General features: G+C 34.3%; 1 protein-coding gene across 1 annotated transcript; it reads right to left on the bottom strand.

Moving 5' to 3' along the window:
• Positions 1-6,645: 6,645 nt before the first annotated feature.
• On the bottom strand, positions 6,646-10,828 carry LOC149556717 (uncharacterized). The gene is made up of 3 exons (XM_089831196.1): positions 9,569-10,828; positions 9,397-9,459; positions 6,646-9,284 (listed from the first exon to the last, which is right to left on the bottom strand). Exons 1-3 carry the CDS (start codon positions 10,694-10,696, stop codon positions 9,222-9,224), a joined length of 1,254 nt encoding a protein of 417 aa, XP_089687322.1. The 5' UTR covers positions 10,697-10,828; the 3' UTR covers positions 6,646-9,221.
• Positions 10,829-19,407: the final 8,579 nt, after the last annotated feature.

Here is a 19,407-nt window from a genome sequence, read left to right as displayed (position 1 = left end):
TATATCTGTTGAATAATCACCCTGCTGTAACTTAATCATATGAAAAACTTCTACCAACAAACACCACATTTAACACACACACTCGGGCAGCTCTACATTTGACACCCAGGCACATAGGCAACTTTCGATAATCACACCCATACCACAAATGTCATGGAAAAGTCATGTTTTTCTATCCCGAGCTCATACCAAAAAATAGACTTCTATTAGAAATAAATAGTCTTCACAAATGAAAACGAAAGGACTATGGTTACAATAATAATCAAACCAAACCAATATATAGACAGTGATCATTAGTTATGACATGTTGGTATTCAATACAAAGCATGACCACAAAGACAAGGCATCTCACCCATGGTACCAAATCATCCTATCTCATAAGTACCAATGAGTCATGGCTTGAAACCACGTCAACACCATAAGCTGGCAATGTTTAATCTTTACACAGAAGATGAACAATAGCGACAATAAATTATTGGTTTGCATTCCTACAAACTAGACAAGCCTCGCAAACATTGAATCATAAGTCCTTCGGCAAGATACAAGAATAATCAATGAGCACCAATGAACAGGACAAGTACATGAAAGGGAAGACCATAAATCGTTGACAACTTGACATGACCAACAGAACTCGTACTAAGTCATTCACAATGTTGAGTCATCCATATCCAGCGGTGAAAGAGTACGAAATCCATAGGAATAAACTATGATACAAAGTGTTGAGTAAGAAGCATCTGAAACACGATAACGAAGCCAATCACTAGACCACAAAATGGAAGCCAATTCAGTTCTCTTAGTTGGAGGGAATAATAATAAACGAAGGCCAAAGCACTTTGAAGTAATATGAAGCTACTCTTTATTAGAACAATGGATACCAAAGATATCTTTGCAAAGAGGAAGCAACTCTAGAGAGTACAATGCAGAGAAACAAAAGTATAGGATATCATCAGAGCTCTGAATAATATCTATTGATGCTACTAGAACTTTAATACTCCTTAGCAAGAGGGAGATTATTCATATAGCTTGCCATCTCTTAACATTACAACCATAAGAAGTTGTAACCAAAGAAACGTCAATAAAAAATCTCATCATAGATTTTCACAATAAAAATTGTTATCTCGGCAAAACAGTATTCACCATCGCTACTCCTAGAGGGTGAAATTAAAAAAACAACAAATCAGGTCATGGAGTGAAACACATGACTTCCACCATGGCTAATCCAAGATGGTGGACTCACCATAGCTACTCCCAAAGGCCAAACAAGGGATTTCACTTCAAACTTTTCTTGTAGAGAATAACTCATTAGCAAGGGATTGCACCTTAAACTTCTCTCAAGGACAAGAACTTATTAACAAGGGATTGCACCTCAAACTTCTCCCTCGTGGAGAAAAAATCATTAACAAGGGATTGCACTTCAAATTTCTCCTTCACAAAGAAAAACTCAGCAACAAGGGATTGCACTTCGAACTTCTCCCTCATGAAAAAGAACTCATTAACAAGGGTTTGCACCTCAAACTTCTCCCTCACGGAGAATAACTCAGATTGCACCTCAAACTTCTCCCTAACGGAGAAGAACTCACAAGGGATTACACCTCAAACTTCTCCCTCATGCAAAAGAACTCATTAACAAATATTCATGATGATGTGGCTCTCTCTAAGAAAGATATCAACCTTTTGACATCCTTGCCCAAGGTTACCTATGATGGATAGTTAGACTCCCTCTCAGTCGGGGAAACATTTTCACTAATTTAATTATCGTAACAAGATAGACTTGATTCCAATGTTGACCAAACAAGGAGCTTTAGCAGTCACCCTAATATACGAACTTGTTGATCCTTAGCAAAAAGATCTGGCACCCTCCCTCTACTACTCAAGAAAGCTCCCTCTGAATCTTCAAGCATTTGCATCAACCTCATGACGATTTCATCCAAGATTGTCTAAGATGCTTTCCATAGAGTAGAGATTTTCAACACACACCTTTGAACCTTCTAACAAGCTAGAGTCCAAGAATATCCCTCTTGACGTCCTCCTAGAATATTCACTGTATACTGACTAAGATTATGGAGTTACCAAAGTCAAAACCAGACTGTCTGAGCAATTTTGTTCTCTGCAAACTTCAGCACCTAACCTCACAACACTGCAATCTCACATAACTGACATCTTCATTTCTACGTAGAGCTATCTCTTGATCCATTTTGTCTGAGATTATAAAGAAGTTCTCTGGAAATGAACACCCTCTGAGATCATCTCCTCCTCTTAGAAGAAATGGTCACAATAAAGTCTGCATCTTCATTCTTCAGCCTCCAACCATGATGGTAATCAAGACACCTCAGAAAAATGAACTTTGAAATCAGTGAAATCGAATAATTCTGTCTCTGAAACTAATAATCAGTCACCTAAAAACTGAAACATTACTCTGCGGCAGCAAACTGTGCAACCAAGATAGAGTAACCAAATTTCTAACTTCAAACATGTGACTCTCCCGGATTGGCCACATAAAGAGTTATCTCACAGATAACACCAATCAAATAGTATGACCCAACTGATGCAAGACCAGCTGAAATCCCATGTTGCTCCAATGCAAATTGCTGGAAACGATGACAGTGATTATCATTGATGAAGCGAGCTACCTTTGAACCTCCATTACCACCATAGCAACCAACAAATATGCCAGCCAAGGGTGGACCTGTTTACTCCACCTGGTACTGATCCTTCACGAGATTATGAGCCTGGGCAGCACCCAGTGAGAATTCCCCTGCTCCATGCTGTTCAATGTTCTTAAACCAAAGTAGTCCCTTCTGTACATCCTCCATTACATCTACATTGTCCTGAACATACTTTTCTATGGGCCTCCAACAAGTACTTACAAGATTCATTAACCATCAAGTATCCCTCATTTCCCTTTAATACATCCTGCGGCTATTCAAGAGAGATTACTAATAGTTCAGAACTTCGTAGAATTAACTTATCTTAAAGAGAAATCTACAGACAAATGCTAGAAGCGTACACAATTCACTTTTTGCTATTTAATTGCATGAATTAACTATATAAAATTCATTAATAATATTTAGAGGTATAATTAAGAAATACTTACTTTTTAATTGTTGATAACTTTAGCAATGCTCTTTCAGATTTCACTCTTCACAAATGCTTAGAATAGTAACAACAAATGACTTGAGTTACCACACCAACACCCATTTAGACAAATCAGGATGATTCCAATGTTGTGACCGTATAATCCCCTAAAGTAGTCCTCCACATTCTAAAAACTGCATTAGCAGCAACAATTTTTAGGACAAGATCATCTATCTTCAAATATGCAACTCATTTGTTGTATCTCTTAAATCACTTTACACTACAAGGAATGATCTCAAACCCAATTACTTCAAACTTACATTTCTTCTTATAATTATCCTATTAACCAATTGCATTCCCTCTAAATCATTCCATTATGGAGGCTTGACGCATGACATGACTGGTGAGTGATTGCAACCTAAATCTTTCACAGCAGTAGGCTATATTTCTGATAGATTTTTAAAGTTAAAAGTATCGTTTGGTAGGTTTCCTCATTCCATTTCCTGCAGTCTTTGATGTCCTGAGATCTTCATCATACTCTTCATACTCTATTTTGATTTAAGAACTATCTTCCCAGCAGTCTGCTTAGCACCTATATCTTCATATTCATCAAATTCCAGTTTAAGTTTCTGCAATCTCTATCCTGCTCTCATCCCATTTACCCTCTGAAGCATCCCCTCAAGAAATCCAAGCTTAGCATGAATCTTCTGCCTTTTAGTCTCAGCGTCTTCCAATTCTGAAAGGCCTATAACATCTTCAGCTTCTATAAAACTGACACTGGCAGAGGTATCTTTGTCCAAATTCTTTCGCCGATTCTCTGAAATTGAATTTTTCTTAGGAGCTTCTAAATAGTTCTGGTCCCTATCATCTACTTCAACCCAGACAAGGAATTTCAACAAAACTTAAGCACACCAAACTTAGAATGACTTCTCAGCTAAACATCTGTCCTATTCTGGTTCAGGATCTTTACTTCAACCTAGCTTTGACACAATGTTAAGTTTTGAACCAGAATTCAAGAATCCAAAACACTGAGATACAAAACACAAATGACAGAGAACACAGAAGACTCCTAGGAAAACCCTCCACTTGAGGGTGAAAAACCCAGCCCAAGAAAATGATGATTCCATTATTTAGTTCTCAGATCAAAACAGTGCTTTCTTCCTTATGATTGAAGACACTAATTGTCAATCAGTAAGCCTTATTTCTCTTTAGACATAAACAATTACTTCAGAATAGATCATTAAGCATGAGTGTATTCCAGAAACTTGAAAGACTTAAAATTCGTAAACATTGGTCTTACACAGATGAAAAATATAAAGCATAACATATATATCATATGAAAAACTTTTGCTAACAAACAAACACCACACTCAACATACACACTCTCAGGCAGCTCTGCACTTGACACCCACTCACAGAAGCATCTTTTCATACAACTTATGTCGTCAAAAAGACATATGTTTTTCTCCCATCAGCTCATACCAAAAAATAGGTTTCTGTGAGACACATATAGTCTTTACAAAGGAAAACAAAAAGTCTGCGGTCACAGTCGTAATCGAACTAAATCAATGTATAGATGGAGAACATCAATTATGACATGTCGGTATTTAATATAAACCATGATGACAATGACAAGTCATCTCACCCATGGTACCAAATCATCCTCTCTCAGCAGTGCCAAGGAGTCATGGCTTGAAGCCACGTCAACACTGAGCTTCCAATGTTTAATCTTTCTACACAAATGATGATCAGTAGAGAATAAATTATTGTTTTGCATTCCCACAAACTAGAGAAGAACTGCAGACACTAGATCATTAGTCCAGAAAGATAGAAGTATAATCAATGAGCACTGATGAACACAACACATACAAGAAACAACAGACCATAAATCGATGACATGACCAACAAAGCTGGTGACAAGTCATTCATGATACTGAGTCATCCATATCCAGCAGTGAGATAATATGAAATACATAGGAACAAGCTATGATAGAAAGTGCTGAATAAAAAGCATCTGAAACACGTTAATGAAGCCAACCGCTGGACCACCAAATGGAAGCCATGTTGGGTCTATTAGGTGTAGGGAATGACAGCTAACGAAGGCAAAAGCAGTTTGAAAAAATATGAAGCTATTCTTTATTAGAGCACTGAATGACATAGACAACTTTAAAGAGAGGAAGCAACTCTCAAGAGTGCAACATAAAGAAAAATGAGTATAGAATACCACCAGAGGTATGAATAATGTCTATCAATTGTACCATAACTTCAACAGTTCTAGCATGAGAATGATCATTTTGTTTGCAATGATCTATTGAGAGAAGTAGTGCCATATCACACCTCCATTATTAATACAAAATTAAGCTCCAGTGTTTATTTAAGGTTCTCAAATAATATTAACTTCACCTACAAAGATATTAACAGCAACAACCTTTGCAAATTATATTTATGACATAGTCAATTAATATATAGGCACCAAAATACTTGATTATCGGATATTTTATAGTCAGAGATGATAAATAAAGGTGTGGAAGCTAAAGTCATACCACCAATCGAAGTACAACCATCATGGGCCTCTAATAATTAACATCTTCAGCGATAAAGCTTCTAGTAAGATTACAATTTATACTAATCAATATTGGTAAACAAACAAATACTGAAGTGAAACATCTTTAAACACCAAAGGGTGCAACCTATCAATTCTTTAGGATATATATTAGTAATCAGACCCAACCTATCAAACATGAGGAAGTCATTTATATATAATATCAGGTTTCACCTGAACAACAGAGAAACTAAAACAAAAGAAAAAAGGATATATTTAATTTAAATTTATTGGAAAACTGGCAATCTACAGAATGCAGATCCATTATTGCGGTGGATGATATGAATCTGGAAGAATGATAGTAAACAGATTTGTACTGTTCACAAGGAGGAGATCAGGAAGGAATGAATCTTACACACACACAGACATATATATATATATATATATATATATATATGGGAGTTTTATAGTGCTCTAGTTCCTAGATGGAAGATTTACAACCTCTACATTTACCAGTTATACAAGGCTGTGAAATTTGAGTGTCAGGACAGAATTCTAGTTATCTTAAAGCCTCGAGCAGAAAGGTGGAGAATTAATTGCTTGGAAACTATTACTCCTGTTAAAACTGATCAGTTATTCGACAACCGTTTCTAGCATCCATCCATCCTGCTTGTGCCAAAGTGTAGTATACGTATTATCAATATCCTATAAACTACTTTATGTAAGTATATATTATATAGTTTGCTTGGGAGTTGTATGTACATAGCTTATATGTTATTTATCTTACAAACAGTATGCAGAAATTTGTACATGTATATTAAAAAATTTATTCTCTCCTTTAAAATACTAAGATAAGATTACATTCGAACACACCCAGTGCAAAGTTTTTCATGAATTAGAGAGAAATATATCATTTACGTTAAACCCTGCTTGAAATCTACCAGTGGTCAATTGCATTAAAGAAGATCCAAATTGTATGTAGAGTTTTGTCAAGAAAGTATAAAGTTTAGAATTTTTTTTTTAAATTTGCCGAATATGTACTGAAGACAATAGCAAGATCACTTAATAGTTTGCTGAAAGTAATCTCAAAATGGGAATTATAGTTGAAATTTATTTCAATGTCTTCAATTAAAAAATGGTAAACTGTGTACTATCTCCATACAAGTGCTACTTATCTAGTTTGCAAAAGTTTGGTGTGGGTTCATTTTGTATGCTAAAAATTTATTCTCTTGGTTTGTGAGTACACTCAAAGAATGAATCTGCCAACATATAACATAAAGTGCTCACCATGTAAACAAAATTGTAGGGAGCTGATTTGATATGCTTGCTTGTCAATGCATAATGAAATCCATTAAGTGACCCAATCTTTCAGTGTCAACAATCACTAGCTTCCCTCCCCAACCTAGCTGGAAGAATTAATTAACGCTACAAATCTAATCTTTGAATTTAGTTCTGTATGAAGCTATTTAATGCTAGAGTGCGTTACATAGAATATGGTGTTTCAATATTGCTTGCAACCAGTACTCTTCTCTCATTTGGAAACTATGGGTCTTTGAAGCTCTAAATAAATTGTAACATTCAAATATATCTAAATCTCTGAGAATTCTCATGTAAACCATGATGATAAGGCTAACATGATAGACTAAAGAATATAAATCTCTACAAATCTATGTAATCATGTAATGCATTATACAACGCATGGTGTTTCAAAATCAACTCTAGCCAGAATCATCTTTTCATCCAGAGACAATGGGTCTGTTAATAGGCATTATGGGCAATCTTTAAACCTATCGTAGCATTTGCATATCTCCAAAGCACTAAAATTTTATATGTAAACTAGGATAAGCAAGTGATATGTCACTATCCAGTCACTATGACAGCTGGTTTTATGGTATTTGAGTCCCACATGTGGATTCATTTGACATTGTGATTCAAGTATATGAAATTCTCTGTATTTACATCATACATGGCTGTCAAGTATATTCTGCTAGTTCTGGTGATAACATGTGGATCCAAAATCCCATTATGGACGTGTGTCCATCATATAAATTGCCCAACTTATAACAAATGTTGGGCTTAAAGACTAGTTTGAATCCGGAATGGAGTAAGGATACCCTGTGTTGTTGAAGAAACTTTAGGTAAATGATTAAAAAGAAAATTACTCTGTTCTTTCACAAGTGAGATTTCATTTATTAAATAAAAATAAGAATTATGGAACTCATGTAATTCCCAACATTTGATCAAGATTCTTCAACATTAGTTATTTATTGGCATGAGTTGTCACAGTTTATGTAATAATTTTTAAAGATTATATTTTGTATATATTTTTATATTGATACATCGAATCACACTCAGCAATCTATGTTAATGAAGAGTAGAGTAACCCCTGAGTATGATCTAAATACATGGTGTGTCAGTCAATGTGATGATTGATCCAAAAATCAATACAAAAACATCCTTATCAATAGATAGCTGAATGTGTTGTGAAGCAACAACACAAAAATATACTTTATGAATTACTTATTTGATACTTGAAGAGGAACCAAATTACTTACATAGAATCCGAACTCTAAAGAGCCCAACATAGAGAAAAAATGCCTTCTATCCAAATAACAACAATCTCTTCTAATTTTGTAGGTGTAAACAAGAAAACTGAGATATCCCAACAGGCAGATAAAATTTCAAATGTCAATTTCATTTCAGAAAATCTAGAAAAAAGCAAGTTCTGGCCTGTTATGCATTAAATCTGGTTCGGCAGCAGCATATCATGACGTTACAATACAGTTGGTGCCCGGATGAATGGTATTCAAATAAATGACATTTTCTCAAGTCATACATAAGTAATCACATACTATGGATCAAATAAAGATATTAAGAAATGGGAATCTGAAATAAACAAAGCTGATTATATGGATAATTTTAATGACATTCTGGTTGTTAGACATTCTCAGAACCATGAAGTGAGCAATGCCAGCGGGAACTATATTAGTAGAAATTATGGACCTGATTCAAAAATTAATAGTAACGGTCATGAGAATGTCAAATATTCTATGAATTATTTGGCAGGCATTATAACTAGTCATCATACAAATAATTCAAATGGTAAACTTGTAGCTGGTGAGCATCTAGAGAGTGGTAGTGTGGTCCACAATTCTATAGATAATCAGAATTAGGTTGCTGAACTCTTATCTCTGGAAGATGGTTCCTTATTTTAGGACTTGATATATGCCACAGCGATATGTTTGTTTTTCAGAAAATTGCTTATCCTAATGACTCTTTATATTTTGCTCTTGGAAGGCTGACACTTTTCTTAAGCAGGAAAGGTCTGCAAACATCATAATCCCAAGCTATTGTATATTGTTCTAAACTTTTACATAATATTTTGGGTTCCTATGGCTTAAGAAACTTAAGTAGTAAGCCTAATATAGGCTCTTGCTTTTTCTAAAATCATAAAGCATGAATTCAGGTAGCTGGGTATAGAAAATCCTATGAAACCTAAAATCAGAACAAAATACATAGTACCTGTTTAGTGGCTTCTGATGCATCTGCAGTCTTTGCAAAACAGTATAGCCTAATCATCACTCCTCTTCATGTTGTTTGTCCTTTAATGTTTAGGTTGGGACTTTGTGTTTCTCCTTGATCTTCGCATGGCTACTTTTGCATTATGCTGAACACAATAAAGAATATTTTTTCATTAATATGAAAACAGGTAATTGAAGAAACCAATGAAAAAAAGATTTGAAATTATTAAAATAAATTTGATAAAGAAAGAAAATTACCTCTTCTAATAAAACTTTATTGCGAATTCTCATGGATCTTCGCAAAGGCACATCTGCTTTACACTAAACTTGGCAAAGAATATAATATATACCTAGTCAATATGAGAAACTGTGATCGAAAAAATCAACAATAAATCAGATTTTAAATTCTAAAATAACAAATATAATTTACCTCTGTTGAAGATGAGGAAGATGCCACAGACAGCTCTTCTTTTAGGACACTATGTCTACTGCTAGACAATCGTTTGCTTAAAGATCTCACAGGTGGCATTTTCTCAGAAAACCTCCTCTCTTCTATAGAAAACACCATCTCGAGCTTAACTTTCACTTCAGAAATTATGTTTTCTGAAATAGCTTTATTCCGAATTTTGATGGATTTGGAAGAGCTCATCTTTCCTGCAGAATAGTCTGGCTCAAGCTTAACATTCAATAAAGAAATATGCTTTCGAAATTGCCAAGAAGCCTCGCGGGAATTTGAAGGCGTGCAAAATAATGGGTTTACCACAGCATCATTTTCTTTCTTTATTTCAAAAGGAGTTTCTCCAATGGTATTTTCTTGAACAGCACTAAGAACTCCCCTGCTCTGTTTGTTCTGAGAAGAATAATAATACATCACAGCCCCAATTATAAAAACTACTGCAGACCCAAATGCCCAATGGACTTTGTTTACACTTTGCAAGACCACAGTGTACACAATTCCCCGAATTTGAACCTGCATTCTCAGATCCTTCAAGACAGTGTATACGATTCCCAAGATTCGAATCCGTGTCTTCACATCAGCTAGAGACACGAAATACAGGGGAATTTCAAGAGAATCAGCTGCAAAGATCGCAACAAAAGTGAAAAGCCAAACAGTGCCTACTTTAATCATGCTCGTTTTCAAAGATCTCTCATAATTTTCTTTCTTTATTTCAGTAGGAGTTTCTACAATGGTATTTTTCTGAGCAGCACTAAGAACTCCCCTGCTGTTCTGAGAAGAATAATAATACATCACAGCCCCAGTTATAAAAACTACTGCAGACCCAAATGCCCAATATACTTTGTCTACACTTTGCAAGACCACAGTGTACACAATTCCCGGAATTTGAACCTGCATTCTCAGGTCCTTCAAGACAGTATATATGATTCCCAAGATTCGAATCCGCGTCTTCACATCAGCTAGAGACACGAAATACAGGGGAATTTCAAGGGAACCAGCTGCAAAGATCGCAACAAAGGTGAAAAGCCAAACAGTGCCTACTTTAATCATGCTTGTTTTCAAAGATCTCTCGTGTGCTTCATGCAGTTCAGAATACTCCATTTCAGTTGGAGCTGCTTCAATGTCCCACCACAGCGATGCTAACAATAGAATCTGTATCACAGTCTGAAAGTGATAAGAATATTGTAAATATGATGACAATTTGGAATGAATTGCTGCCCCAGTACAGAGTTTAAGCTGAAAAATTACAAAGATGGATTAGCTGCCGATAATAAGAAACAACTTTTCAAGAACCTTAGCTTTCTTCAGCACAGATGTAATGTCCCCGTCTTTTATTTAATTAATTACTGCATTACAAAAGAGAAGCGTGTAGAGTGTGTATTAATTATTGGAGAGGGGGAAGTCTTTAGTAATTTTTTTTTTAAAGCACAATTAATTATTGTATTGCTAGGGGGAGTTTCTAGAGAGTATATTAATTATTGGAAGAGGGAAACTTCTAGTAAATGTAATTAATTAATATTTTATTTTCTTCTAAAAGGGTGAAGGAAAAGTATAAATAGAGGGGGGAGTTTCATTGTTTAGCATTGGATGATTGTGAATTGCATTTGATAAAAGTATAGAGGTGTGACTTAGAGATTTGTTATTGGCATTAGAGAATGTCTATCCTCTCTTATGACATTCTAAATGTTATTCCTTTGGGGTTTGGCCTTTGGGATTCATTCTTATATATTTGATTTTATTAGTTTGAGAACTAATATTATTTTAGTAGTGGTATAAGAGCATGCCTATTATAGTTGTATCAGAGCCATTTTTAAGGTGTCCATTACAATGGTATCAGAGCTTACTTGCAAAGTGTTTCACAAAGTTATAACTAGTAGGTGCCCATTACAGTGGTATCAAAGTCGTTTCTAGGGTACCCATTACAGTGGTATCAGAGCTATAAGTCTTGCAATCCTATGGAGGTCTTATAGGAAATTTGGGATAGCTGGATAGAGGGAAAAGTGTTTGACAAATTGTATATTAGTCCAGATCAGGAAAATGTAATGTTTAGGTTATTGGGTACATTAGAGGAGCAGAATAGGTGAATGGATATGATGTTGCAGCTTATGGCTAGACAGATGGGCATCAATATTGATGATTGGTATGTTGCTCCAGTGCAAGAGGTAGTTGATTCCTCAAGTGGGATCGAGGCAAGTATAGAGCCACCTAGCTCTGATGTTGGTGATGTGGGCATTTCAGCGGAGTCAGCAGATGTGGGTTTACGTTCTAGTATTATTAATTTGCAATCTACTGTTGAGTCATGTGTGCAGAGTCAAGAGTCCACATATGAAGCTTTGTCAGGGGATGGCGATGCAACAATAGTGGGATTAGGAGAATGTGCGGATGTTGTCATATCAACAACCGCTTTTGTGTTCGTTGAACCATCCGATGAGGAGTTTAGCAGTATGCATTCAGTTGTTGATATGTGTTCTAATGATGGCGCACATGTTGATTATGAGTTTTTATCAACTATAAATTCGGTTAAGTTTTTTGTTGCAACAATTAGTGTTGTTCCTATGTCCACATATTTTGATGCGACTACACCTATTGTTGATATAGTTAGCATGAGTGCATATGGTTCACTTGTCGTTACATCTTCTTCAATGCATGTTGGTGATGATGGCGATTCCAGTCCAATATATATTATGTGGGTGGATACGAAGAAGAAAAGGTTAGAAAGATCTTCTATGGAGTTGCCTTTTGGTGACATTTTGACTTCTATATCATCTGCACAAATTTTGGGTGCTAGGCTACGAGACATGTGGTTGGTCTTGATGATGCTGATTTGCAGTTGGTTTAATGTCCACAAGGATGTCACATACTACTTCATTTGGGATCCAGGTAGAAGTTGGAGATCATTGTGTTGCTAGATTGCTTAAGGACAAGCAATTTCAAGTAGGGTGGACTATAATATCCCCATCTTTTTAGCAATTCAGTGGAGTTCTTAGCCTTTATATTCTCCAAAGGCTAAGTGGTGAAATAAGAAATTGATTAAATTAATTTCTTATAAAGTCATTAAATAAATTAAAATTAAAAGGCGAGTTTATATTTAATTAATTTAATTTTTTTAGAAGCACAATTAATTATTCTATTGCAAGGAGAAGCTTCTTGACAGTGCATTATTTATTGAAAAATGGGAAGCCTCTAGTAATTTAATTTTCTTGAAGCACAATTAATTATTGTATTGCTAGGGAGGAGTTTCTAGAGAGTACATTAATTATTGGAAGAGGAAAGCTTCTAGTAAATGCAATTAATTAATATTTTATTTCCTTCTAGAAGGGTGAAGGAAAACTATAAATAGAGGTGGGAGATTCACTGTTTAGCGTCAGATGATTGTGAATTGCATTTGATAAGAGCTTGGATGTGTGAGTCACATATCTTTCTTGGCATTAGAGGACGTTCATCTTCTCTTGTAACATTCTAGATGTCATTTCCTTGGGGTTTGGCCTTTGGAATACATTGCTATGTACTTGATTTTATCATTATGATAACTAATATTATTTCAGCAGTGGTTCAATCTTCAATTTGCATAAATTCCTTCTTGCTCATGTTGTGTGGATTGAAACCTATGCAAAGACATTTAAAATCGCTTTCAACCATTGGTTCAGTTTTTTGGGCATTTCTAGGGTGCCCATTATAGTGGTATTAGAGTTGTTTCTAGAGTGCCCATTACAGTGGTATCAGAGCTATAAGTCATGTCATCCTGTGGAGGTCTTATAGCAAAATTGGGATAGTTGAATAGAGGGAAAAGTGTTTGACAAAATGTATATCAATCCAAATCAAGAAAATTTAATGTTCAAGTTACATTAGAGGAGTAGAATAGGAAAATGGATATGATGTTGCAGCTAATTGCCAGATAGATGGGCATCAATATTGAAGATTTGTATGTTGCTCCAGTACAGGAGGTACTTGCTTCCTCAAGTGGGATTGAGACAAGTATAGAGCCACCTAGCTATGATGTTGGTGATGTGGGCATTTCAATAGAGTTAGTAGATGTGGGTTTACACTCTAGTATTATTGATTCGCAATCTAGTGTTGAGTCATGTATGTAGAGTTAGGAGTCCACATATGAAGCTTTGTCAGGGGATGGTGATGCAACAATAGTGGAATTGTATAGGAGGTACTTGCTTCCTCAAGTGGGATTGAGACAAGTATAGAGCCACCTAGCTATGATGTTGGTGATGTGGGCATTTCAACAGAGTTAGTAGATGTGGGTTTACACTCTAGTATTATTGATTTGAAATCTAGTGTTGAGTCATGTATGCAGAGTTAGGAGTCCACATATGAAGCTTTGTCAGGGGATGGTGATGCAACAATAGTGGAATTAGGAGAATGCGAGGATATTGTCATATCAACAACCACTTTTGTGTCAGTTGAACCATCCAACGAGGAGTTTAGCAATATGCATGTGGTTGTAGATGTGTGCTTTGATGATAGTACATTTGTTACTGCTAATGAGGTGAGTGATATAGTGACAAAGTCATATTATCATAGTTGCATGGACACAAGTACGGTATCGAATATGGTACGACCAATTTTTGAGACCTCTTATTTGGGAATGGCAAATACAACATTCTTAAAACATATATATAAACAAATTTTTAAAGTCATTAAAGAATTTTTCATTATAATGAAAGCAACATGAACACATAATTGTGACATATTCCAAAATACTATAGTTAGATATAGTTTTATTATTAAAACAAAATTCAAATACAGAAATAGTTTGGTAGAATCACATGTTATCAAAAATATCATCATTGTTCTCTTAAAACCCGAAATCTAGATCATCAAGATTCTCTAAAGAGATAGGATAGCTGGATTGAGTACAACCACCACCTAGACTCTTAGAACCCATTGACGATTCAGTGAAGGGTCCTCTGAGCATGTCAGAATTCTCAACATTGAGGTTGAGATGTGGCAATGCATTTATGGATACATCAATGTCACTTATCTCAAGTTGTACATCCCAAAGTCTATTAGGTCCTTTGATATAGTCTGTGAAGGAATGTGACAATAGACGAAGATTAGAGTGCACATAGACAAGGTCCTCTGCTTTGTTGGTGCCAACCTATTTCATTTGATAGAATGGATAAAGACATATGTACTCCAATTCCTCTCAGATGTAGAAGAACTAGAAACTTTCAATAAAAGAGTTTTATATTATAATTTATAAGTTACAATTACAAAGACACAAACAATCAAAAACATTTGAAATAAGAAATAATTCTTATTAGAATAATTAGTATAAAATCAAACATATGATAGAAGCTTGATTGCTAGCTTTTGCAAATGTGTAGTCATGGCACCATGGAAGTTCCACCACTTTATAGGATCCATTTCTTTTTTATCTGCCATTGCATTAACATCTGCATAAGTTCCATCAGAGGAAGCAAATGTCCCAAACTCATCTCGAATCTCCGCAGCAACTCTAGGATTTGTAAACATTTTCTTGAAAGTTTTTTTTATATCCTTCAACAACCTCAACATCCCTATTAAGTGTTGTCCTATTTGGCAATCCTAACATATCAGCATGGTAGTACTTAAGGTTTAAAGCACAGGCCAAAAGTTGCAATGGAGTTGTCATTTTATCCCATCTTTTTTTATTGCATCATATATTTTCTTATAAAAAAATTCAGAAGGATCTTGCTCTTTTTCTATAATAATATCTCTAACTTGCTCCACCATTGTATCTATGCAATCATAGATGTCACCTAATATTGGCTTATCAGTATCACATCGATGGATCAGGGTATATATTGGCCCAATGAAAGATAATAAATATTCTATTTTAGCCCACCAATCCTCATCAATAATTAACCTCCTAACATTATTTGCTCTATCTATATGTGATTGTCTCCATACTACCCAAATGTCACTAATCACCATACTTTTCAAAGCTTGTTTGACATGAACAAGCCTTTTGAGAACAATGTATTGTGTGGCAAAGCATGTCTCAACCACCTTCAATAAAAATAAAAATAAAAACATTTTAAAACCATATAAATCTTAAATACATTTCAATATAAAAACAAAATAAATATTTTTGAGACAAGACATTTACCCTTAACAACTCTAGCTTAGCGAATTGTCTGTAAATGGCCTGTGACATGTGATGATTACAAATAAACATCTGAATCTCTTTGGCTTCTTCATAAATATTTTTTATCCATTGAATTTTGCCAGTTTTTTGTAGCATCAAATTCAAAGAATTAACTACACAAGGAGTCCACCAAATTTTTGGATATCTTGCCTCCACGACCAACCTAGTTGCTCTGCATACTTTTACATTATCTGTGATCACTTGAACAACATTTTCTAGCCCCAAAGATTCAATCAAGCTTTAATTAGAATGTTGGCAATAAACTGTGTATCTTTCTCTTTAGCCTTGCATTCCACTGCTCTCAAAAACATTGCCCCCTTTGGGATCATTACAACCACATTGGTTAGTGGCCTATTTATAGCATCCTTCCATCCATCACAAATGATGGAAACTCCTAAAATTTTCCATGAATCTTGAATCACTTGCAATTGTCTATCAATAATCTCTTTTTCTTTAATCAAAAGAGTAGTATGAACCTTCTCATACCTTGGGCTTTTGTATCCTTTTGGAGCTTCATTAATAGACCTAACCATCTCTTGCCAATATGGTGAGTGAACCACATTAAATGAAATTCCATTTGCATATAGACAACATGCAATACTCTGATCTATATCCTCTTGACTTTGCAAATTAAATGCATTTTCAAGAGGTCCTAAATTATGCCTCTTGTCACCAGCAGAGGCTTTTGAAGTTGGATGCAAAGGAGGTCTATTGAGACTTGACCTTTGTGTTGAATTTAGAACTTGGCTATTAGCTTCATCCTCTTCTTTTTGGTACTTTGCAATCTTCTCATGTGACAATCCCTTCCTTGGTTGACCATCAACATTTGGACCAAAGCACACTTCACATCCTATACCTTTTATGTGACAGAGGTGTCCACGAACCCTGGTATAAGAACCATTATAATCAATTAGACACTCATGACACCTCTATTTAAAACCTCCACCACCTTGAATTTTCTCGATGATGGTTACATGTTTCCATAATGGATATTTAGCATTTGGTTTGATCCACTTGTCATTTTCTGATGCTTTAACATTTGCTAATGATGACGCCATGATTAGATTCCTGAAAAAAAAATAAAAAAATTAGTAAATTTATGAAATCAAAACAAATTTACATTAAGCTATAAAGCACAAACTTAAAATTATAATAATAATTTATAAAATGATTAAATCGAATATATGTGCAATACTTTTTATTTCAAATTTAATTTTACACAAATATTACTTTGAAACTTAAATCTAAATTATTTATTAATTAAAAATAAATTAAATATACTCATAATATTAATTAATTTCATCAAAATATAAATTTAATATTCTAATGGTAACTATCTAAAACAATTATTAGGCTTTATGAATTATTAAATATTATTACTATAATTAATAATACTATTTAATATTAGTAATTTTTACAAAGTTTAAATTTTTAAAAAATAAATAAAAAACTAGTTTAAATTTTAATAATTATAATTGTAGTTTTTTTATAAAAAAATTTGAAAACTAAATAATATTAATTTATTAAAGTTAAGCTATTAAATTTTATATCGATATTTGTAAAACTGAAACTTAGAAATGTGATCTGTAAATTAAATTTAAACTATATAAAATAAAAATCATTAACATATTGATATAATTTTTTTTTGAAAAGATCAAACTTAAAACAATTGATATAAACAAAGTTACAAAAATTTTAAAAATCGAACTTTAACACCACACAATGGATTCCTTGATGGACTGTAAAACGCAAAACAACGCTAGAGAAAATGACTTTGAATTCCACACGCAGGAGCAGAAGCAGACACAAACTCAAATCAGGGCTAGAGCATATGTAAAATGCCCATATTCAGAATGTCATTTGGATGTTTGATCTGTCAATCACAGGAGGGGTTTATTTATAACTACGTATTTTTTATTTTTCCCAGTGATTACAGCAGCCTAATGGCAGTCTGGTGTGGAAATTTCTTTAATTCGACATGAAAAAATGACACCCTATTTTATATTTCCTTTTAAATCATAGTTAACTGGAATTTTTTTTTCAAATGACTAAAGAAATTCGGCTCAAATTTTTTCGAAATCTACTCTCACCATTCCTAGCATGGTTTAAAAAAAGGCATCTTTCTCAAAATGGGTGGAAACAATTTTCCCTCATCTTTGCTCCATTTCGTATCCAGATCCGTATTAGATACGACAATATGTGTGTCAGAGGTTTGGGGGTTGCATTTTTGGTAACCTTGCATATTATACTATCAATCAACAAAGTGTTGATGTTCACTTCTAGGAAAGTACTATGTTCAACATGGATGCAGCATTGTCTTATAACAATCTGATGTTTGAGTTTGATGTTGATCACTCACTTGAGTGGAGTTGGGCTCAGTTTTCACCATCTACAAAGATTCAGTTTTGTGTTGCAGCAGTTGGGAAGAAAATATTTCATAGATCTTCTATGGAGCCACCTTCTAGTGACTTTCTGATTTTTACATCATCAGCACAAGTTTTGTATTTGATAAAAGCAATATGAACAGAGGTTTATATTAATGAACAGATCTCATGGTGTTGCTAAACATAATTAATTGTGCTTGTCCTCATGCATTATGAATAGAGGTTTATATTTAATTTATTTAATTAATTATTGTATTACAAGGGAGAAGCTTCTAGAGTGTGTATTAATTATTGCAAAGGTGGAAGCCTCTAGTAATTTAATTTTCTAGAAGCACAATTAATTATTGTATTGCAAGGGAGGAGTTTTTAGAGAGTGCATTAATTATTGGAAGGGGAAGCTTCTAGTTGTTGATATGTATTCTAGCTGAGTTTAGCAGTATGCATGCAGTTGTTGATATGTCTTCTAATGATGGCGCACATGTTGATTATGAGTTTTCATCAATTACAGATTCGGTTAAGTTTTCTATTGCAGCAATTAGTGTTGTTCCTATGCCCACATATTTTGATGTAGCTACACCTATTGTTGATACAGTTAGCATGAGTGCATATGGTTCACTTGACGTTACATCTTCTTCAATGCATGTTGGTGATGATGGCGATTCCAATCCAATATATATTATGTGGGTGGATACGAAGAAGAAAAGGTTACATAGATATTCTACAGAGTTTCCTTCTAGTGAAATTTTGACTTCTGTAATGGGCACCTTGGATATGCCCAATAACGAAACCATAATACTACAATACATCTCATACAACTTCATCATAACTTCACATTTAGCAATTTCCTTTATACCTTGCTAATTTACAAATATCTATCCAGTAGGCCTTCATGCCTTTATACAATTATAAAGATATAAAATTATCTTTTGTTGAATTAGCGTTAACATCTAGGATGTCATCCCCAATTAGTTAAACAATTTTTATTTTTTTACAAAATAAATCCTTAACCCAAAATTGCCCATTTCCTTATTATACTTTGTTCTACCTGTATATTGTTGTAATTGGTAAATATGTCATAACTTTGTTTGTACTGATTGTACAATCCTGTGGCCTTGACTGTAGCATCGTTATACTCTATACTATTTGTCCTCAAGTGCACACATGCTTATATGGCCTCAATCAACTGCACTAACCAAAAATTTGTCTATTTTGACAAATATACTATGTTAGACAATTTTTTAAGAATACATGCCATAACTTTATCTTCATGTTTTGCTCACTTCATA

The sequence above is a fragment of the Cupressus sempervirens genome, chromosome 5 (assembly GCF_028749045.1).
Source record: "Cupressus sempervirens isolate cs-2001-9-10 chromosome 5, ASM2874904v1, whole genome shotgun sequence".
NCBI classification, from domain to species: domain Eukaryota; kingdom Viridiplantae; phylum Streptophyta; class Pinopsida; order Cupressales; family Cupressaceae; genus Cupressus; species Cupressus sempervirens.
The sequence above is the reverse complement of the archived record's forward strand: the minus strand, read 5'-3'. Positions and strand labels throughout refer to the sequence as shown.